This window comes from Schizosaccharomyces cryophilus, assembly GCF_000004155.1.
Source record: "Schizosaccharomyces cryophilus OY26 unplaced genomic scaffold supercont4.4, whole genome shotgun sequence".
NCBI classification, from domain to species: domain Eukaryota; kingdom Fungi; phylum Ascomycota; class Schizosaccharomycetes; order Schizosaccharomycetales; family Schizosaccharomycetaceae; genus Schizosaccharomyces; species Schizosaccharomyces cryophilus.
In genome coordinates, this window is record NW_013185627.1 from 863,015 (window position 1) to 880,023 (window position 17,009).

At 38.1% G+C, this 17,009-nt stretch overlaps 8 protein-coding genes across 8 annotated transcripts; 4 read left to right on the plus strand and 4 right to left on the minus strand.

Annotated features, from left to right (window-relative positions):
* Positions 1-652: 652 nt before the first annotated feature.
* SPOG_02594 (Clr6 histone deacetylase complex subunit Sds3) lies at positions 653-1,459 on the minus strand (the record flags this gene model as incomplete). The annotated part of the gene is made up of 1 exon (XM_013168536.1): positions 653-1,459. The coding sequence occupies one exon, from the start codon at positions 1,457-1,459 to the stop codon at positions 653-655; it is 807 nt and encodes a 268-aa protein (XP_013023990.1).
* A 262-nt stretch (positions 1,460-1,721) lies between these two features.
* SPOG_02595 (cytochrome P450 regulator Dap1) lies at positions 1,722-2,730 on the minus strand. The gene has a single exon (XM_013168537.1). It carries the CDS (start codon positions 2,436-2,438, stop codon positions 1,944-1,946), a length of 495 nt encoding a protein of 164 aa, XP_013023991.1. The 5' UTR covers positions 2,439-2,730; the 3' UTR covers positions 1,722-1,943.
* Positions 2,731-3,643: 913 nt separating this feature from the next.
* Positions 3,644-3,975, plus strand: SPOG_02596 (uncharacterized protein; the record flags this gene model as incomplete). Its single annotated transcript, XM_013168538.1, has 2 exons — positions 3,644-3,814; positions 3,889-3,975. The coding sequence occupies 2 exons, from the start codon at positions 3,644-3,646 to the stop codon at positions 3,973-3,975; spliced, it is 258 nt and encodes an 85-aa protein (XP_013023992.1).
* A 262-nt stretch (positions 3,976-4,237) lies between these two features.
* SPOG_02597 (inositol phoshorylceramide synthase regulatory subunit Kei1) lies at positions 4,238-5,865 on the plus strand. Its single transcript, XM_013168539.1, has 4 exons — positions 4,238-4,674; positions 4,788-4,893; positions 4,940-5,031; positions 5,113-5,865. The coding sequence occupies exons 1-4, from the start codon at positions 4,615-4,617 to the stop codon at positions 5,560-5,562; spliced, it is 708 nt and encodes a 235-aa protein (XP_013023993.1). The 5' UTR covers positions 4,238-4,614; the 3' UTR covers positions 5,563-5,865.
* SPOG_02598 (RNA polymerase) lies at positions 5,799-9,605 on the minus strand. The gene has a single exon (XM_013168540.1). It carries the CDS (start codon positions 9,524-9,526, stop codon positions 6,023-6,025), a length of 3,504 nt encoding a protein of 1,167 aa, XP_013023994.1. The 5' UTR covers positions 9,527-9,605; the 3' UTR covers positions 5,799-6,022.
* A 173-nt stretch (positions 9,606-9,778) lies between these two features.
* On the minus strand, positions 9,779-13,307 carry SPOG_02599 (spore wall assembly protein). Its single transcript, XM_013168541.1, has 3 exons — positions 10,587-13,307; positions 10,142-10,542; positions 9,779-10,102 (listed from the first exon to the last, which is right to left on the minus strand). The coding sequence occupies exons 1-3, from the start codon at positions 12,846-12,848 to the stop codon at positions 10,009-10,011; spliced, it is 2,757 nt and encodes a 918-aa protein (XP_013023995.1). The 5' UTR covers positions 12,849-13,307; the 3' UTR covers positions 9,779-10,008.
* Positions 13,308-13,692: 385 nt separating this feature from the next.
* SPOG_02600 (translation elongation factor eIF5A) lies at positions 13,693-14,635 on the plus strand. Its single transcript, XM_013168542.1, has one exon. The coding sequence runs from the start codon at positions 13,875-13,877 to the stop codon at positions 14,352-14,354; it is 480 nt and encodes a 159-aa protein (XP_013023996.1). The 5' UTR covers positions 13,693-13,874; the 3' UTR covers positions 14,355-14,635.
* Positions 14,636-14,830: 195 nt separating this feature from the next.
* SPOG_02601 (gfo/idh/mocA family oxidoreductase) lies at positions 14,831-16,418 on the plus strand. The gene is made up of 2 exons (XM_013168543.1): positions 14,831-15,061; positions 15,142-16,418. The coding sequence occupies exon 2, from the start codon at positions 15,155-15,157 to the stop codon at positions 16,259-16,261; it is 1,107 nt and encodes a 368-aa protein (XP_013023997.1). The 5' UTR covers positions 14,831-15,061; positions 15,142-15,154; the 3' UTR covers positions 16,262-16,418.
* The last annotated feature ends 591 nt before the right edge of the window (positions 16,419-17,009 follow it).

Here is a 17,009-nt window from a genome sequence, read left to right on the forward strand (position 1 = left end):
CAAAATTACAAAGGGTACAAAAATCAATATCTTTTCAGTCAAACAACAGATCAAAGTTTGAAAAAGAACATGAAGAGTATCCAAAGAAAATGAAAATCAAGTGTAAGAGTGAAGGCTTGTAAAGAAGAGATAGGCAGAAATTGGAGACGAAACAACGTCCTCTAATCCTTCGCAACGCAAATCTGTATACTGATGACAGAAACTTCTTTTTAAGTAAGTTCTTGTGGTCTATTCTTCACGAAGAGTATGTAAACAAAGCCTTTGAAAGGGAATTCTTGTTGTATACTGTTAGGCTCTGGCATCAACAAAAGCACGATAGTAGATCAAGTGGTGGAAAAGGGAACAGAACTCTGTGGGGGAGTCTGATACAGAAACATGAGAGGATAACGTAACATAGCAAAATGCCTTAATCTACCGAGATTGAGCATTGCCGAGAGAGAAGACAGAAGTAAAATTTCACGGATAGACAGTGGAGGGAATCAAGAATTGAATGAAATGAAATAAATAAGATCCATTTATTTTCAATCTCTGAAACAATTAAGCATCTTGAAGAGGTTCGAATGGAGCCGAATAGATGATAGCTAGACAGAGAGCTATAAACGTAGGATGGACTGTAAATAAACATAGGAAGAGTAGACGAAAAACGAAGCATTCACCGTTTTTTAAGGATCTCCTTTTTTAATAGCTGTAAATCATGTTTGACATCTTCTTCAGAAGCACCTGTTAGACCTTTATCGACAGCTTTTTCACGATCACGCTCCGCTCGCTCCATAGCTCGAAAATCTCGATCTCGGGCAGCAGAGATATTCACATTGGCCATTGTCAAGAGAGGAGAAAAAAGAGATAGCTCGACATTGGATGGTCTTGCAGAGTTGACTGAATTTCGAACAGTCTTTTTTATGGACTCGGGAATCTCTGCTGTCTCTTCTGTAGGGAAAAGTAAATAGTCGTCAAAGAAGTTGAGAGTTGGCAATTGATTTGAAGTGGAATTATTGGATGATGCATTTCGACGATGTCTTAATTTTCGACGATCTATAAATTGGGAAGACGCATCATGTAGAAGAAGCGAGGAAGACTCATTGGCAATATCAAACATATCCTTGGCTTCCATGATGTGTCGTTTTTTCTCAGCCAAGTGTGATAAAACCATAGCTTGAAGAGAGTTACAGCGCTGCTCGTATTCTTCTCGGGCATCCTTCAGTTCTGCTTCATATTCTTCTTGAGCTCTTTCCATTAAATGGCGTCTCCACTGTTCTTCAATTTCCAATTCTTCTTCTTTTTTTTCTTGCAAGCCATGAAACAAATCCAATAGCGTTCTACAGGTGCCATTTCGTATAGCTGTCAACTCTTCCTGTAACTCTTGTTTTTTTGCTTCGAACTCACTGGCAGTCAGTGGCATATCCAAAAATTCATCATCATCTTCATTTTTCATATCCAAAACCCTGGATAGAACGTCCATCTTGGCTTGGCTTTTTTTTCTGTTGTTTTGCTTTTGAAAAGCAACTGTTGACCTTTTTTTCGCAGGAAAAGAAGTGACGCTGGCATCAGGGTTCGGGTTGTGGGGTTTACGAAACAAAGTTATCTTAACGAAAAGGTGAGTTTTTATCAAACTAAAGGCAGAGCTGGTCAAATTGTGAAAGGAAGAAAACGAGAGCAAGGGATTATTATTTTATTTTATTTTGATTTATAAAATAGAGAATAGAGCTTTAAAGAAAAGAAGCATTCAAATATATGTGGCCATTGTGATTTTAATTAGGGGCCGACCATTACGGACTCTATGAATTGTACAGATACAAACTTTTGATTTTTCTTTTTTCACTTTTTTTACAAGAGGGACATCTTATAAAGGAGTGAAAAAAATATCATAAAATATCATTACTGAACAGCAAAGAAACTAAAGAAAGACAGGTGGGAAAATTCAGTAGAGCTAAGCGTTTTCCTTTTTAATTTTTCTCGGGAGAATTGTTCATCTTTGTACGAGCTTGAGAGGCTTCTTTATTGCTAATCAAACGACCAACGGCAGGGTACTTTTGATCGAAAAAAGCCTTCCAGTCATCAAGTGTTTGCTTTTCTTCGTCGTTTAGATCCGACCAATCATCCAAGTCATCAGCTTCTGAATCTGGAATAAATTCGTCATCAAAACTACTTTTTGCGAGTCCACGAGTTGCATCGTGTCCACCGAATGCACTGTAAGGACCTTTAGGTCCATAAAACTTGGATCCCAGCGTTACATTGTACACGGTACCTTTGATGGCAAGAAAAACTAAGGAACGGTGGACCCCGTTAAACTCTCGAAGCTCCAAAGGGCTATAGTCTCTCCATTCAGGTTGTTTTGGTTCAGGCTCGGGGATGATCGAATCTTCTTTTCTACGTTTCCATCTTGTGATGACTAAATACAAGACCAATGTAACAATAAAGACGATTTCTGTCGAAGCCATTTGAAGACCAAGGAATAACCAGAGAATGGAAGCAAACAAATGTTTTCAGGGTTCACTTAGGTTTTGTACAAATATGTTCAAAAACAACGAAAAATCTACGAACCGCTCAAACAGGTTTCGTTTTCTTTCTTCCTTTCTTCCTTTTTTTCCTTTTATGCTTTATAAGGAAACAACCAAATTTTGATTTGTAGAGGGAGAAAAAGGAATCGTTCTTACTCGAAGCGAACCAACAGTTTGCGAAAAGTAAACGTAGCGATCGTTCCAGCGAGAAGAAATATCATACAAAAAACGTTAAAACGATTAAAAAACATTCGTTTATAGGAAAACGAAGGAAAATCAAACCATTTCCCAAGGGAAAAAAAAGGAATAAACCAATGGAAATAGACTGATTATAATTAAGAAAACTACGAAAACAACAAAAGTCTTCCCAATTGCTAAAGACACCCAAATCGATACGCTTGGAAAACTATTCGTACAGCCTATTGCCTATTTTATTGCCCAAGCTAAGTTAGGCCGTACAAGACCAAAGCAGAACCATCCTACCTTAGAGCCATATATACCTTTACGACAAAGACGTGTAAAGTGGATGCAAGACCAAAGTTGAAAAACCATCTGAATAGTCATTTCAATATCCTCCTTCAGAAAGAATACTTATGGCTGTCATTCAGAACGTGTTTTTCGTTTCCTAGCTGCTTCTTTTTGGCAGCTCAAAGAGCTGGGTTTATTGATTGAGCCTTCTGGCTCGTGTTCATCATGAAAACAGCGCGAGTCGAACTCTTGTGCTTTGAGTAAACAAAGCTTACAAGAATCCGCTCGTACAAAAGTTAAATCGTTATAATTTCTATTTACGAGATTATTTATAAGATTACGATGGTCATGAAAAGAGAACCGGATATGGATCTCTGACTCTCTTGAAAATCGAACTTGTTTTGCTACTACAGAGGAATACACATGTTTAAGTTGCCCAAATTCATCTGTATGTTCGACTTTATAACAATGGACTATACTTCCGATGATTGCCTGGTTTGTTTGTCTTTGGAATAGCTTTCAAATTATATTTATTACATTTATATTTAATACTATAATTAGGATATGATATTAGTGAAATATTTTCATGTTTTTCTTTCACTCTACTATGAAAACATGTAGTAGCCTGCCGACTCACTACAATCCACCGTTAAAGGGTTGTAGTATAGAGTACTAAGATGACTACCTGCGAGATGCAATGGTCTCCGCACAACTTTGGCACTTGCAAAGGGTTATATCTTTACAAGCAATTTGACATGTGTGCGCTGGAGAACTTATGCGCTGCCCTCGGTCGTCATGTCTCTCTTTCGTTAAAAACAGTCACATGCACAATTTGGAAGATCACATTCGTGGGTTGTAAATCTTTGGTGTCCTTTCTTTTTTCTTTCGGTTTTTCGTAGAGTTAAATACATAAATTATATAGAAAACCATGTTTCCCACCAACACATTGCCTAATACAAGTCTTTTTGAAGGTGATAATGGTCGCTTAAATATAAGCTTAAATAAATAGCGAATTGCTCCAATTACCAATGGGATCGACAAACTCGTCGCTTTTCCTAGAACTTTAGTAAAAGAGAATTGTACCGTTTATAACGAAATTAAAAGAAAGAGTTTCTTCTTTTCTGCTTTGTGAATTAATTTCCCTATAACTTCCCTCGTAACAATTCTTTAACCTTAACGATAGCGTTTCATTGCGGTAAATGAGAATTCGGTACACTCTCTATTTCTCTATTTGAAAAACGAATTCTAGTGTTTAGCCATGTTCATTCCAAGCTACAACGAAGCATACGCCAAACTCCATTGGAACCAGCATACTTTGAAGAAATCTTTTGAAAAGAAGCGTATCGATCGGGAGTTGGCCCTATCTTGAACGCATTTTGTATACTATAACGAAACACTGTGGAATTGTTAGGGTATTAAGGCACGAAAGTACGACTGGTCGTCCTGGAAAAATATACTTTGGATTCTCCTTTATATTCTTGGTGATAGTAATTTGACTCTTTTAATCTATCAAACTGGATGTGGCGTTGTTTCCGGTTGTCCCTTTTGTATTAACCTCCGGTTTTGTCGGTCTATTTCATCATTATTCGTAACATCTGGAAAATTGGTCGTTGTTTCTTGGATATAAAACCTTGTAAAATTCTTCAATATGGTCAGCTTTCGTCGCGTCCGCTGGTCGAACTTACTAGAGCAATTTTTTCTCCCAAGGGTACGTTCTTGAACTTTTGGGCATTGTGGCACTCTAAAATTGGCTCTGAAATGCTCTACTCAAAGCAAAGTTTTCATACAATGTATTCTGGTCCTGTTTATTAACTCTTGCAGTCTCTTTTTGGCTTATGTAGTCTTCGTGTTGGGTGCGAGGTCATCGTTTGGTTTGCTATCATTAACAAATTGTCTGGTCTTTACGGAATTGTATCCCTATTTCAGAGTAAGTGCTCCTTCCTTCATTACTTGTCTAATCTAATTCAAACTAGGTTCCGCTGTCTCTGCTTGGCAGATTTTCATGTATATGACTTCTATTTTCACCCTAGTTCTCTTTTCTTGGTTAGCAGTTTACATTCCAAGGGTATGTTTTAACTCTATTCTCTTTTCAGGGATTTTCTGTGTGATAATCATTATGCATTCGTTTGCTAATAAAAAAAAACAGGATAGTGTGCCGCATGCACTCATATTGTTTTATTCTTATGCAATCGATTTTATTTTAAATATGGTCTTTACCGTCTTGTTTGCATTGAGCTGGTTTGCCAAAATGCTCACTTCTACTCAATCTGCTCAAGGTGTGCCGGACTCCCAGCAGCCTACTAGCCTTTGGGCCGTGTTTTTCGAAGCAGAATCTATTCCTTCTTTACTTTTGCTAACCTTTTTTACCTCTTTAAAGCTATACTTTACTTTAATAACCCTTTCTTACTCTAATAAATTAATCGTCGACTCTGGCATCCGACCCCAAACTCTCCCAAGCTCGTTTATGGGTCGCTTAACTCGCATTTTGATGAAGCCCTACATTATCGCAGCTAATCGTACCTATTTGAGAAATCACGCCAAACGCTTCCTAGAAAATATTGAGCTTCAACAACGTCTTATGGATGAAATTGTTTAGAACCAAAGTAATAGTTATTTCTACCTTCAATACACGGTTATTTAGGTTTTTTTTGTTTCATTATTGTGTACGTTCGTCTGTCTGTTAATTATTATATGCAACCCTTTCACCATTATTCTAATTCCTTTTTTCAACCATCAACCTGTCTATAATCGCAGGATATAGAAGCTTTCCACTACTTTTCACCTTTTAATAAATGCTTTGGTTCAAAACTATCAATACAGAGTTAAGAAACGCTGATGCCACATGTCATAGATTGTATATAATATACAAAAATGATATATTAATCTATTGTATTCACCGTTAATTAACTTCACTCTATTAAAAATTAAGAAGGAAAGAGTATTTTTTTTCGTACAAATTGCAGTCTACTTGTTAAAAACTGCAATCATGCATACTTATACATAGCGGAGAAGCTTTCAAACTTTATACGCTTCTGAAACCAAAATTTTAGATATTTTCATGAAAAGAAGTATTTGCTTTCCAAAACCTTCGTTAAATCAAATGAACCTTGTGAAGGTAGAGTTGGGATCCTCAGCGGTACCCATTTTTTATCAGCATATTCAGTTGATATCCACAAATCATACCTTCTTGCAACATCCTTCTGAATCATATAGTTCTTATATCGCTTTCGAAATTCATTTCTCAATTTTTCCATTATTTTCTGTGAATGTAACTCAACAAAAGCTTCTCGCAACAGACTACCTAACTTCTCGACATCGCATGCATGAGTCCAGTAGGAGTCGTGGACGGAAGCAAATGTTATGTTGGCTGCCTTCGCTTTCAGGCATGTCATAAACAAATGTGTTGCATCCAAAGAATGCACAAAATTAGGAGGAAAAGCAGCCGCTTGTTTTCTAGGTTCAACGGAAGCTACTCTATCCCTGTCCTCAATACAAACTGACTGGAGGTTTGTCTGCACTTGTCGCTTTTTAAAGTTTCTATAAGGCTGAATAATGGGGAAACCGAGAGGAGTTGTCCAAATAGTGGGCGTCAACTTATCCTTATGACCTTCCTCAATGTATTCTGCCGGTAAAGAATTTGAAATAAGATACGAGCAAGTAGATAACCAATCTTGAATCTCATGAGCTCTTTCAAATAAGGACCGAAGGGCTCGAAATACCATCTTGGTTAAATAACTAGAGTAATTGTTAAGCATATCTTTCGGGATATCTCCTCGCTTTTCTAATTGACTTATAATCTGATTTTTGGCACCTACATAAGTAACGCCATAAACGTTAGTCATCACGGTGGGCTTAACAACGCTTCTGTCGATTTTATCTTTCAAAGCAGAAGCCATCTCATCGCCTTTCATAGACTCATGTTCTAATTTGCTTATAACAATTTTAGCTACAGCATCATAGACATCTTTAGGACGATCATTAGGAGATAGATTAACTTCATGAGCACCATCGGGGTCTCTTCCCAAAGCCGCATAATGCTGTAGCCCATTACAAGTCCCATCTTGCTGTACAGGTACGTGACAAACATAAGTCTCGGGGTTTTCGGAGCGCGTTGCTTTTGCAATTTCTGCAATTGCGGCAAGCGCTTGGAAAGGATCTTCAGCAGATGTCCACCATTTACGTCCATCCAAGGGACGATCATACGAGTCAAAGACTTCTTCAATGTTGTCATCCACAAACTTTTGACGAGTAGCATAATCAACTTTGCTATTACCAAACAAATTAGCTAGGTGAACTTTCAGCCAATTGAGTCCATTAGGACCTAACGGCTTTCCTTCAGAAAACTCTAGTAAACCACGACAAAAATCGTTGTTCACATGGTGCAAATGCGCGGACATTGGGTATACTCTTCCTCGGAAATCCATGTTATGAGGAAAGTAGAATCTTTCGTTTAGATATGAATTAGCAATCTCAAGTTTATAATTAAAGTCACAGCGTTGAGAGTGTGCGGTTGCCTTATCTCTAGTTAGCTTATCCCTTAGACTGTACCACGTTGCACGATCATTTGGATTTAAAGCTTGCTTAGGGTAAGGTGGAAGATTCACCTCTACGTTTTTGGGAGGAATACTGAGCATACCTTCACCTGAATTCCATATTTTGACGATAACATCAAAAGTAAAGCGATTTATTCTCCAGCTCACATCACCAAGTGCGCTTAAAGCGCCATATACTTTTTTTAAATGTCCTTTACGAGAAGCTTCTTTCACATAATCCAACTGTTCAGTACAACCTTTCAAACGGATAATTGACTCTCGAGAGTAATAATAACCTCCTTTGTCCCATTGCACCCAGGGTTTCGGACGTACCAACATTGGGAGCATCTGTGGATGAATAAGAGGGTTCTGAAATTCACTTGCTATTAATTTTAAGAGCTCAACTCTAGGACGAAGTACTCCCGACTTTCTTCCATGGATATATTGATACGTATGAGCGAACGCGGACACAGACTCTTTTACAGATTCCCCGGTATCCGAACGCTTAAAATTAATATCCATCTTTGCAGCCTGTAAAAACAATGATATCGCAATTGCACCAATCTTGGTAGTGACATACCTTGGCCAGCTCTCCAAAGCGTGTTTCCATTTCCCATCGTTCTCATCGGCATTACGTCTCAACTCTTTAACGGCAGTTCTAAATGCACGAGGATTATTAAAAACATACTTTAGATTATCCCTTAAACGGATATGTCCCTCTCTTTCTTCTGCTTGTATACGTTCAGATAAGAATTCGCGTTCAAAGCTCCGCCCAACAGCATCAGTCAACCGAGAAATCAATACCCCATGCGTTTCCTCGATTTCTTCTTGACTAGAAAACGATGAAATAGAGCGAATTACTTCAATGATTGTTAGAGCAGCAAGTTTGTCCGCTTTCAAAAGCTTCAGAAAAGGACCACAAAAGCCCTCAGCTATATATGGATTTCCTGCATTTGTTTCAATTCTATGGTAAAAAGCATCAAGACGTTTATTTTCTTGATTAAATAACTCCTTCAACTCTACAAACCACTGGTAAAACAATGCAGAAGCTTCTTTATTTTTGGGTAAAGCTCCTCCGCGTTGGAAAATTTCCTCATACTCAGCCTTCCATAAATCAATAGCAGAAGCAATCGAAGATTTTTCTAACAACTTTTGTCTCGCCAAATTGACGAGTTCTGAGCTAGGCACCTTTTCCAATGATACTTCATCAACTGGTAACTCTTCAGGACTAGTAGATATATTATTTAGTGACTTTAGTAAGGCATCCAGACGCATTCCTTTGCTCTTAATTTTATCAATATAAACATGTTCAGTCGCCGGTACAGGTTTCAATCGAGACTCTCCTTTTACTGCTGTATTTCGTATAAGATCGTTCTCAGTCAAATTAGAAGATTGAAAACCAAAAAGAGCTAGTTGGCTATTGGAGAGAGTTTCTAAAGGAATGTTGAGGATTCTAATGATCGCTTGTATTTGTTCGCTACTTAAAATGGACGTCTGGGATAAAATATCAACAACTTTTCCTTTCCTGTATCTCCATTCCACAGCCATTCGATGAAGAACTGGATAACCAGAATCCTTTCCTTCTTTTAATAAGGCTGCCTGGAAATAATAAGCATAAATCGTGGCATTACCCGGAAGCTTTGACTTTTTAAGGATCGCTCTCGTTGTTCGAATCATGGAATCCAGAGAAAAATCCTCAGAATTGATTAGATGTCGAAGATAAAATTCAATGTATGGGTACATATTTTCATCAGTTGCATTAAAATTGGCTATGCGACCCAAAAGCTGAGCAGAACGGACAAAATCATTCGTGAATACACATGCCTCGTATAGACTCACCATTTCAGACTTTTGATCCGTGTTAATTTTGAATTCATACTTCTTGGAAGGAAGAATTGGCTTATACACGTTGACGGTTTCCTCAGCATTTTGCAATGGCTCCGTTTGTATTAGCCGCCGACCACGCACGTTGACTCTACAAAATCGCGTCCGTAAAAGACATCGCTGAAATTGCCTTTGAGAGAACATCCTTCATAGCATAAGTATATAGTTGTCGAAGTGGATACCTACTTCTTTAAGGCTCTTAGGGAATGGACGTGCTTGGCAGACTTGTGCTAAAAGACTTTACTGCTAAAGGACCCTTGGAATTCTCAGCGGACAAGTAACAATGTTACCTTTAGAAATGTAAACAGAAGTAGGAAAGTTGCAGCAAAAAGCCAATTCTGTTGTCTTTTTTTGATCATTATAAGACTTCTCATACAATAGAAAAAGTAAACAATTAAGTGGAAATATATTTTGCTGGAAGCATGGAATTCATTTTCATATGCTTATTCCACAAAATGACACTAAAAGTCTGATGAACACAAAAACAAATCTAAAAATAAATACAACGAGCATATGAAGTTTTTCTTTTATAACATTAAAGTACCATTATTTGTTTCTCATACATTCAAAGGGTTGCCAGCTAAAGGATAAAGATAAAAATACAAAATCATAATAGGTAAATAGCCTTAAGCTTGGTCAATCGGAATTCGTTCAATTTCTCTAGAGATCCTTTTTACCCATACATCCCGTTCCTGTCTAGTTCTAGCAAGAAACATAAACCTGTAATAGTCAGTAAAGATCCTGAGCAATAATACTTACTTGTTTCCTTTTTGATTGGGGGTTTTCGATGAAATATTGTAAACATCTGGAAAAGCATTCGTTATGGAATAATCCAATCCATTTTGCGAGTAAATAACAAAAGACAGCATTTCGTCTTTATCAAAAGACTTCCAGCCATCTTCATGACATTTGGGTAATCGATTGCTTGTCCCTTCATTTTTTCGCCGGTCCCTCGCAAACTCAGTGATTGTCGTTAAACCGGTATAAATATAAGCGTTTTTGAAATAAATTGAAGTGAATTTCTGAAAATGCGTCTTTCTATGGAGTTTACCAAATTTAGTTCTAGTAGCATCCCGAAAAAATATGATTCTTCCTGGAATTAAAATAGCATAGCATTTCTCATAAAGATTTCCTGTTCGCATATATAGCACCCCTTGAGCCTATATTGTGATTAGCATTTATAAAATCATTTTTTTTTTCTTACCCGAATTATCCTGCATCCTAGGATGTTGCAATAGTTATGGATGTGTGTACTTGCTATACATTCTGAGACTTCCCAATGATTACTGTGAGATGCAACAACAGGCTCAATAGATGAGTCAATATGCAATATGCTAATGTTAGTGTCCCTGACATAATAGAATTCTTGTAAATCAAGGTGCAAACGCTGTTTCCAATAACGTGCAGTCTCCCCAAGCTTTTCAATCCATATGTCCCTTGTTTTCTGATTATAGCTTTGAAACAGTAAAGACATACCATTCACCATACGTACTTCAAAAACGTTGTTGTCAGTTCCACTTTCTTCCGGCTTAACAAGCTCGACTTTCGACAAATCCAAAAACCCATTTGCTGATGAGAGCATATCCAATTCACGCCTTCTCTCTGTTTGAAGCAAAGCAAGTAATTGCTCTTTTGTAGAACTGTCTATGTCATTGTCAAACCAGGGAGTTGTCTCGCTAACATCTTTTAATGGGTCAAACATGGACTGATGTTCATTCGTTTCGGAGTCGTGAAGAAATGGAAAATCCATTTGCTTCTTAAAATTTTCCATTAAAATGGTAAGAGGCAGGACATAACTGGGCTCAATGGAAAGAAAAAGGTGATTAAAAACCGTGAAGTACAGCTTTTTGTGAAACAGTCTACCAAAACGCCCTCTTCGTCCAGCGCTCGTCGTCAAGCGAATCAAATATCCTTCGAACGGCACGGGCTCCTTCATTTTTGAGCCGTTTCTGAACGTGACAAACGAAGGGTAATGATTTTTAGGTCGTAACTCAAGCTGGCTGATATCTTTAGCAGCTAGTAATCCTACATACTTAAGGCTCTCTACGTTTGTAATCCACTCAATACGGTCATACGTTCTCCAGCACAAGCCTACGCTTTGCGTTTTGAACCATTGGTTTACGATTTGAGACCATTCAGGGTTTAACTTTAAAACATTTAAGCAAGAATTAACAAAATCGGTCTCCGAAATCTCCCAATTTTTCAAAACTGTATCATGAATCGTTTGTGGAGAAACCTTATCCGTTGAATCAGCATTTTTTATATGCAAAGCTGTTTCATTCCTTTGCCGTGAGTTAGCATGATAATTTACGACGGAAGGAGAGTTGGGACAAGTAAAACTGAGACGCAAATGAATATGAAATGCTGGGACACCTATCAGAAAAGAAGGTCCGGGAGTGAAGTCCAATGCACGGCTGACGATAGCAATCCATTCATACGCAGAAGTAGTACACTGAAAATTTAAAAGGAAAATGAAAGTTTTGTGTTTTATGTAGGGGGACCAAATTGCCAGCGAGTTATCGAACGAATTATATATGTTCCAAAAGGTATAAGAGGGAGTCAAGAACAAAGAAAATAGACAGTTTTTTCGATAATGTTTATGATTAGGTTCATTTTCTGAAATATAGTCAACTACTGTTTTCATATATTCTTCACCAATAAAATCTAACCGAACAGTCCCTTTCTCAGAAGTTTTTACGGCGATAACTGTACAAGGGGCCCAGGAAAGTATGGTTTTTCTTGGAATCCGAGAAGCAATCATTTCGTTGAATTCAGTAGGGATTAAGTTGGAAGAAGTTTCAACTCGCAAAAGGACTTCTTCAGTCCGAAAAACAATGTCCGAAGATGGAGCGCTTAGTTTTGCATGTTCATTCGTACCTAGGACACGAGGACTACTTTGCTTTAAAGAAAATCGAAGACGACGTGAAGTTAGAGATCGTTGGTCAGACGACCGACGAGACTGAAACGTTTGGTTACTTACAGCGGTGAAGGGACGCTGTACATCGAAAGAAGAACGAACTCGAGCAGAGTCAGAAGAGTAGGGTATGAGAGTAGAATCACGGTTGTTAGAATGCATGGAGTTGGCAAAGGAGTCTCGTTTGGATACATGTGAAGAGCGAGTACGATGGTTTGGACGATGACTAGTTAATGGAGGCCTAGCCTGGTCCATTGATGGTCGAGTAGTAGAGGCATAGGAGTGGATCCTGCTCATAGAGACTTCATCGACTGATCTGTTAACATGAGTATGCAACCGTTGGAAGAGTTCATGATTTATGGGAGGTTCAACGGAAATGTCATAAGAAGCCTGGTGTCGAGAGTAGTTTTGAAATCGTTTTTTCCAAAAGCCAGTAGATCCACTTAGAAAATTTGTCGGGATCGGACCAATGAATAGACGACGAGTTAAATCGCGTAAATGCTCAACAGATTTTTGGTTGAGCCAAGCAAAGTCACCTTCTCGTTCATTCATTGCATTGTCAAGTCAGACGATATAAGCAAACGAATACTTAAGAAATATATGTATTACTATTGCTTTTATAAATAAATATATATATATTTAAACAACAAGCAAATCAAGTAGCTTTCGACCCTTGTATTGTTTACACAAGATACACTGAGGAGGCGAAAAGTAAACAAAAACAAAACGCTGAGTAAACGTCAGCTCAAAAAAAAAAAAAAAAAAAACAATAGACTAATTAAGTTATTCACTGAACTTGTAAAAACAAAAAGGGAATTTAGTAAACACTTCTTTCATAAGGCCAGTAGCCAGATGGCTGGCGAGAAAATGTTCAAACCCAAACAAGGCAGGCAGAGGTTACGAAATCAGACGATAGTTGTATTTATGTTTGCTTCAGTGAAAGGTATCGAATACTTATTTCCTCTCCTCTAGAGTGTTCTGAATCGTTAGCCCTAACGACTTGCTTTTCTGTGAATGGTAGGTACCTGTGATGATAGAAACGGTAATTAGCGCTAGGGTACTTTATTCAATGTAACGTATTAAAAGGAATATGTTATCTATTTACGCTGCCTAATTATTGTATCGTTAAAGCTTTATACGAGCTTTGTAAAGCGTCCTATTCTGGTTAGCAAATTTTAGCGAAAGCGGATTGTATAAAAATTTTCTTACGTTTTTGTTTTGAATCAACGAAAAAATAGCGAGAAGTTAAGCAACCAATCAAAATCCATTATAACACTAAAAATTTAGCTTCTCAATACGATTGGCCAAAGCCTTTTCTTAAGCTTAGGTTTACTTATGATTGGAGGTTTTGAAGCATCGTTTGTATGTGACATATGTCATTGGATGCAGCATAGAGCCTATAGGCCAATTACACAAAAGTGCAGATGTGGTCACTTTTCTATATATAAAGTTGGAATTCCCTCAATTTTAACATCTCAGAAACAAGTTAAAGGTTGCTTTTTCAAAAGAGTTTATTTAACTTGTTTATTTATCGTTCTCTTTTTTTTGAATACACATTTTTTGTAAAGCTAAATAACAATGGCTGAAGAAGAACATCAAATCGACTTTGAAGGTGGTGAAGCCGGCGCCTCCTTGACCTTCCCTACTCAATGCTCTTCTTTGCGTAAGAACGGTCACGTTGTCATCAAGGGCCGCCCTTGCAAGATTGTGGAAATGTCCACCTCCAAAACTGGTAAGCACGGTCACGCTAAGGTCAACATTGTCGCTGTTGATATCTTTACCGGCCGTAAGTACGAAGATGTATCTCCTTCCACCCACAACATGGAAGTTCCCGTTGTTAAGCGTGATGACTACCAATTGGTCCACATTGACGATGGCTTCTTGTCTCTCATGACTTCTGACGGCAGCACCAAGGATGATGTTCGTATTCCTGAGGGTGAAATTGGCCAACAAATCGAAGAAGGCTTCGAGGAGGGCAAGGATTTGATTGTCTCTGTCGTCTCTGCCATGGGTGATGAAATTCCTCTCAGTGTTCGTGAGGCTCCCTCCAGCTCTTAAACTGGACATCACCGTGTATGCGTAGTGGATGCAAAGCTACCGTCAAATTGTATATGTTACCATGTAGGTAATGCCGATAGAAGGGTAGACGATTCCTTTGCATGTCATCCAAGGAGTATGACTTTGGAGGTGGATGTTTCCATCTTTTTTAGTTGTTGACGCTCATACATGTTTCTTGTTATTACGAATTTCTTAATGGATGGATAGGTCAAATAAAAATGGAATCACATACGTTAGATGATGAGCATAATGAATCATTGTAATATTAAAGTAGAATGTTGGAATGGTAAAATAAGAGTAAACCAGTCTTGGATCACTTTTGTCTGTCTATACAGTGCCGATATAATATAGAGATGATGGTTAATTTATTTTGTTTTCAAACTGCGTGTAACGTAAAAGTCATGTTTTCTACTACTTTTTCTGTTCTTTCATTCAATGCCTTGATTAATTGGTTCATTCATTCATTTACGATGGATTGCGCATACTCAATTTAAGCCTCCTTGCTGGAAATTTGTCCGACATCGATTGTAACTTGCGCGAGTAACAGTTAAATCATGGAAATAACGTAAGCAAGATGGTTCTGTTTCAGGGAATTCGTACAGGACCGTAGACCTGTGAAAACATCCTTACCACAATTTTTCTTTTACGGTTTCGTTCGTTGTTGGTTTTAACTACCCCGATAATCTATTAGCAAGTTTATTGAAATCGTAAGTGAAAGAGCACTGCCGGCAAGGGTTTGTCATACGGCAATAGCTTTGAAGCTTAATATCTAACTTACACAATAAAGGTACATTTATACCATGACTCCCATTAAGACTGCAGTCCTTGGTACAGGCATGTCTGCCTTCATTTTTCATTTCCCTTTCTTGGAGTCGTCCCCAGAAAAGTATGAGATTTATGCTGCTTGGGAGCGTCGTGCAACTCCCGAACACTCCAAGGCACGTAATGCCTATCCCAACGTCAAGGTGTATACCCAGCTTGACGAGCTTTTGGCTGATTCAAATGTAGAATTGGTGGTCGTATCTCTTCCTCCTGATGCTCACGTGGCAGCAGTTACTGCTGCTTTAAATGCAGGAAAGCATGTCATTTGCGAGAAGCCATTTACACCCACATATGAAGAAGCGAAAGGGTTGTTTGAGTTGGCTAAGTCCAAGAATCTCGTATTAGCCATCTATCAAAATCGCCGCTGGGATGGTGACTTTTTGACCGCTAAAAGCGTTATCGACAGTGGCCGTTTGGGTGAAGTCGTTGAATTCGAATCTCATATTGACCGTTTCCGTCTGTTCCGTAAGGGTAACTGGAAAGACGTACCCAGTCCTGGTTCTGGTTTAGTTTATGATTTGGGTGCTCACTTGATTGATCAAGCAGTGCTTCTCTTTGGCGTTCCTGAATCTGTTACAGGAAAGGTGTTTTGCCAACGTCAAATTCCTCCCTTGGAAGTAGAAGACAACTTTACTATTGTGTTACATTATCCTGCTAAGGAGAACAAGCTTCCCGTTGAAGTGATCTTGCGCTCCACTAGTATTTCTTGTGGGGTCGCCTTCCGTTATTGCATCAAGGGTACCCGAGGCACGTTCTTGAAATTTGGTGCAGATCCTCAAGAAGGTCAACTTAATAAGGGCATGAAACCCTCAGAAGGTGGCTATGGTCAAGAATCTTCTCAAGACTATGCTAAGCTATGGACGGTTCCTGTTGATGCCGATGTGAAAGCACTTCCTGCACCTACTTTCAGTACCGTGCCTACTATTTCCGGAAATTACCTCGCATTTTATGAAGAGGTTTATAATGTCCTCTCCGGCAAGTCCTCTGCCATTTCAGTTCTACCTGAACAAGTCTTGACAGTGGAAAAGATTATCGAAGCTGCCTACAAGAGTTCTGAAACTTCGGCTTCTGTGAAGATTGCCTAGATTACATGCTTATGTTTATTGATAAATTTTATTTAGAAACCTCTTCATGCAATGAATGATTCCTCTATTCGATCAATTAATGACAGTAGACGATATGCGTCGTAAGGAGTTGGATTGATAGAAATGCAATTGCTAATTTCATCTATCTACTGCCATATGAAAATATGATCTTGGGAGAAAATAAATCAAACTAAACCCAATTGGTGAATTTTTAAACCCGAATCTATATTGATGTATGAGTCGAATGGAATTCCAGACTAATAATTAAAACCAATGGCTTCCACGTTTATAAGAAAAACCTGATAAAGTGCCAAGTTCTCAATGTCGAACGGATTTTGATTAGCAAAGAAATTCACATGTCACTAAGGATGGTGAAATGATCAAATTTTTAATTGGCTATTAGAGAACTAGTCTATGCAAAAAATCGTTATTCTCAAGTAAGGAACTAAATCTCTTCCGTACAAAAATTTCTGGTGGTGAAGAATTCTTTTATAGAATAGCCTACTACATTACAATTCTGCATTTACTAGATAAGCTAACTTAATAAGCATGCTATTAAACAAAAAAACTATCATTTTCTGCCTTGACGTTATTTTTGATTTATTAATTTCTACATGAATTCAAAGATATTATTATACACGTAATCTTTAGTAGGAATGGCCACCGGAGCGCTGAGGATTGTATAATGTCAGTCATGATTGCCATCGAAATAATTGCCCAAAAAAAATTTTAATCAAAAGCTCTGTCG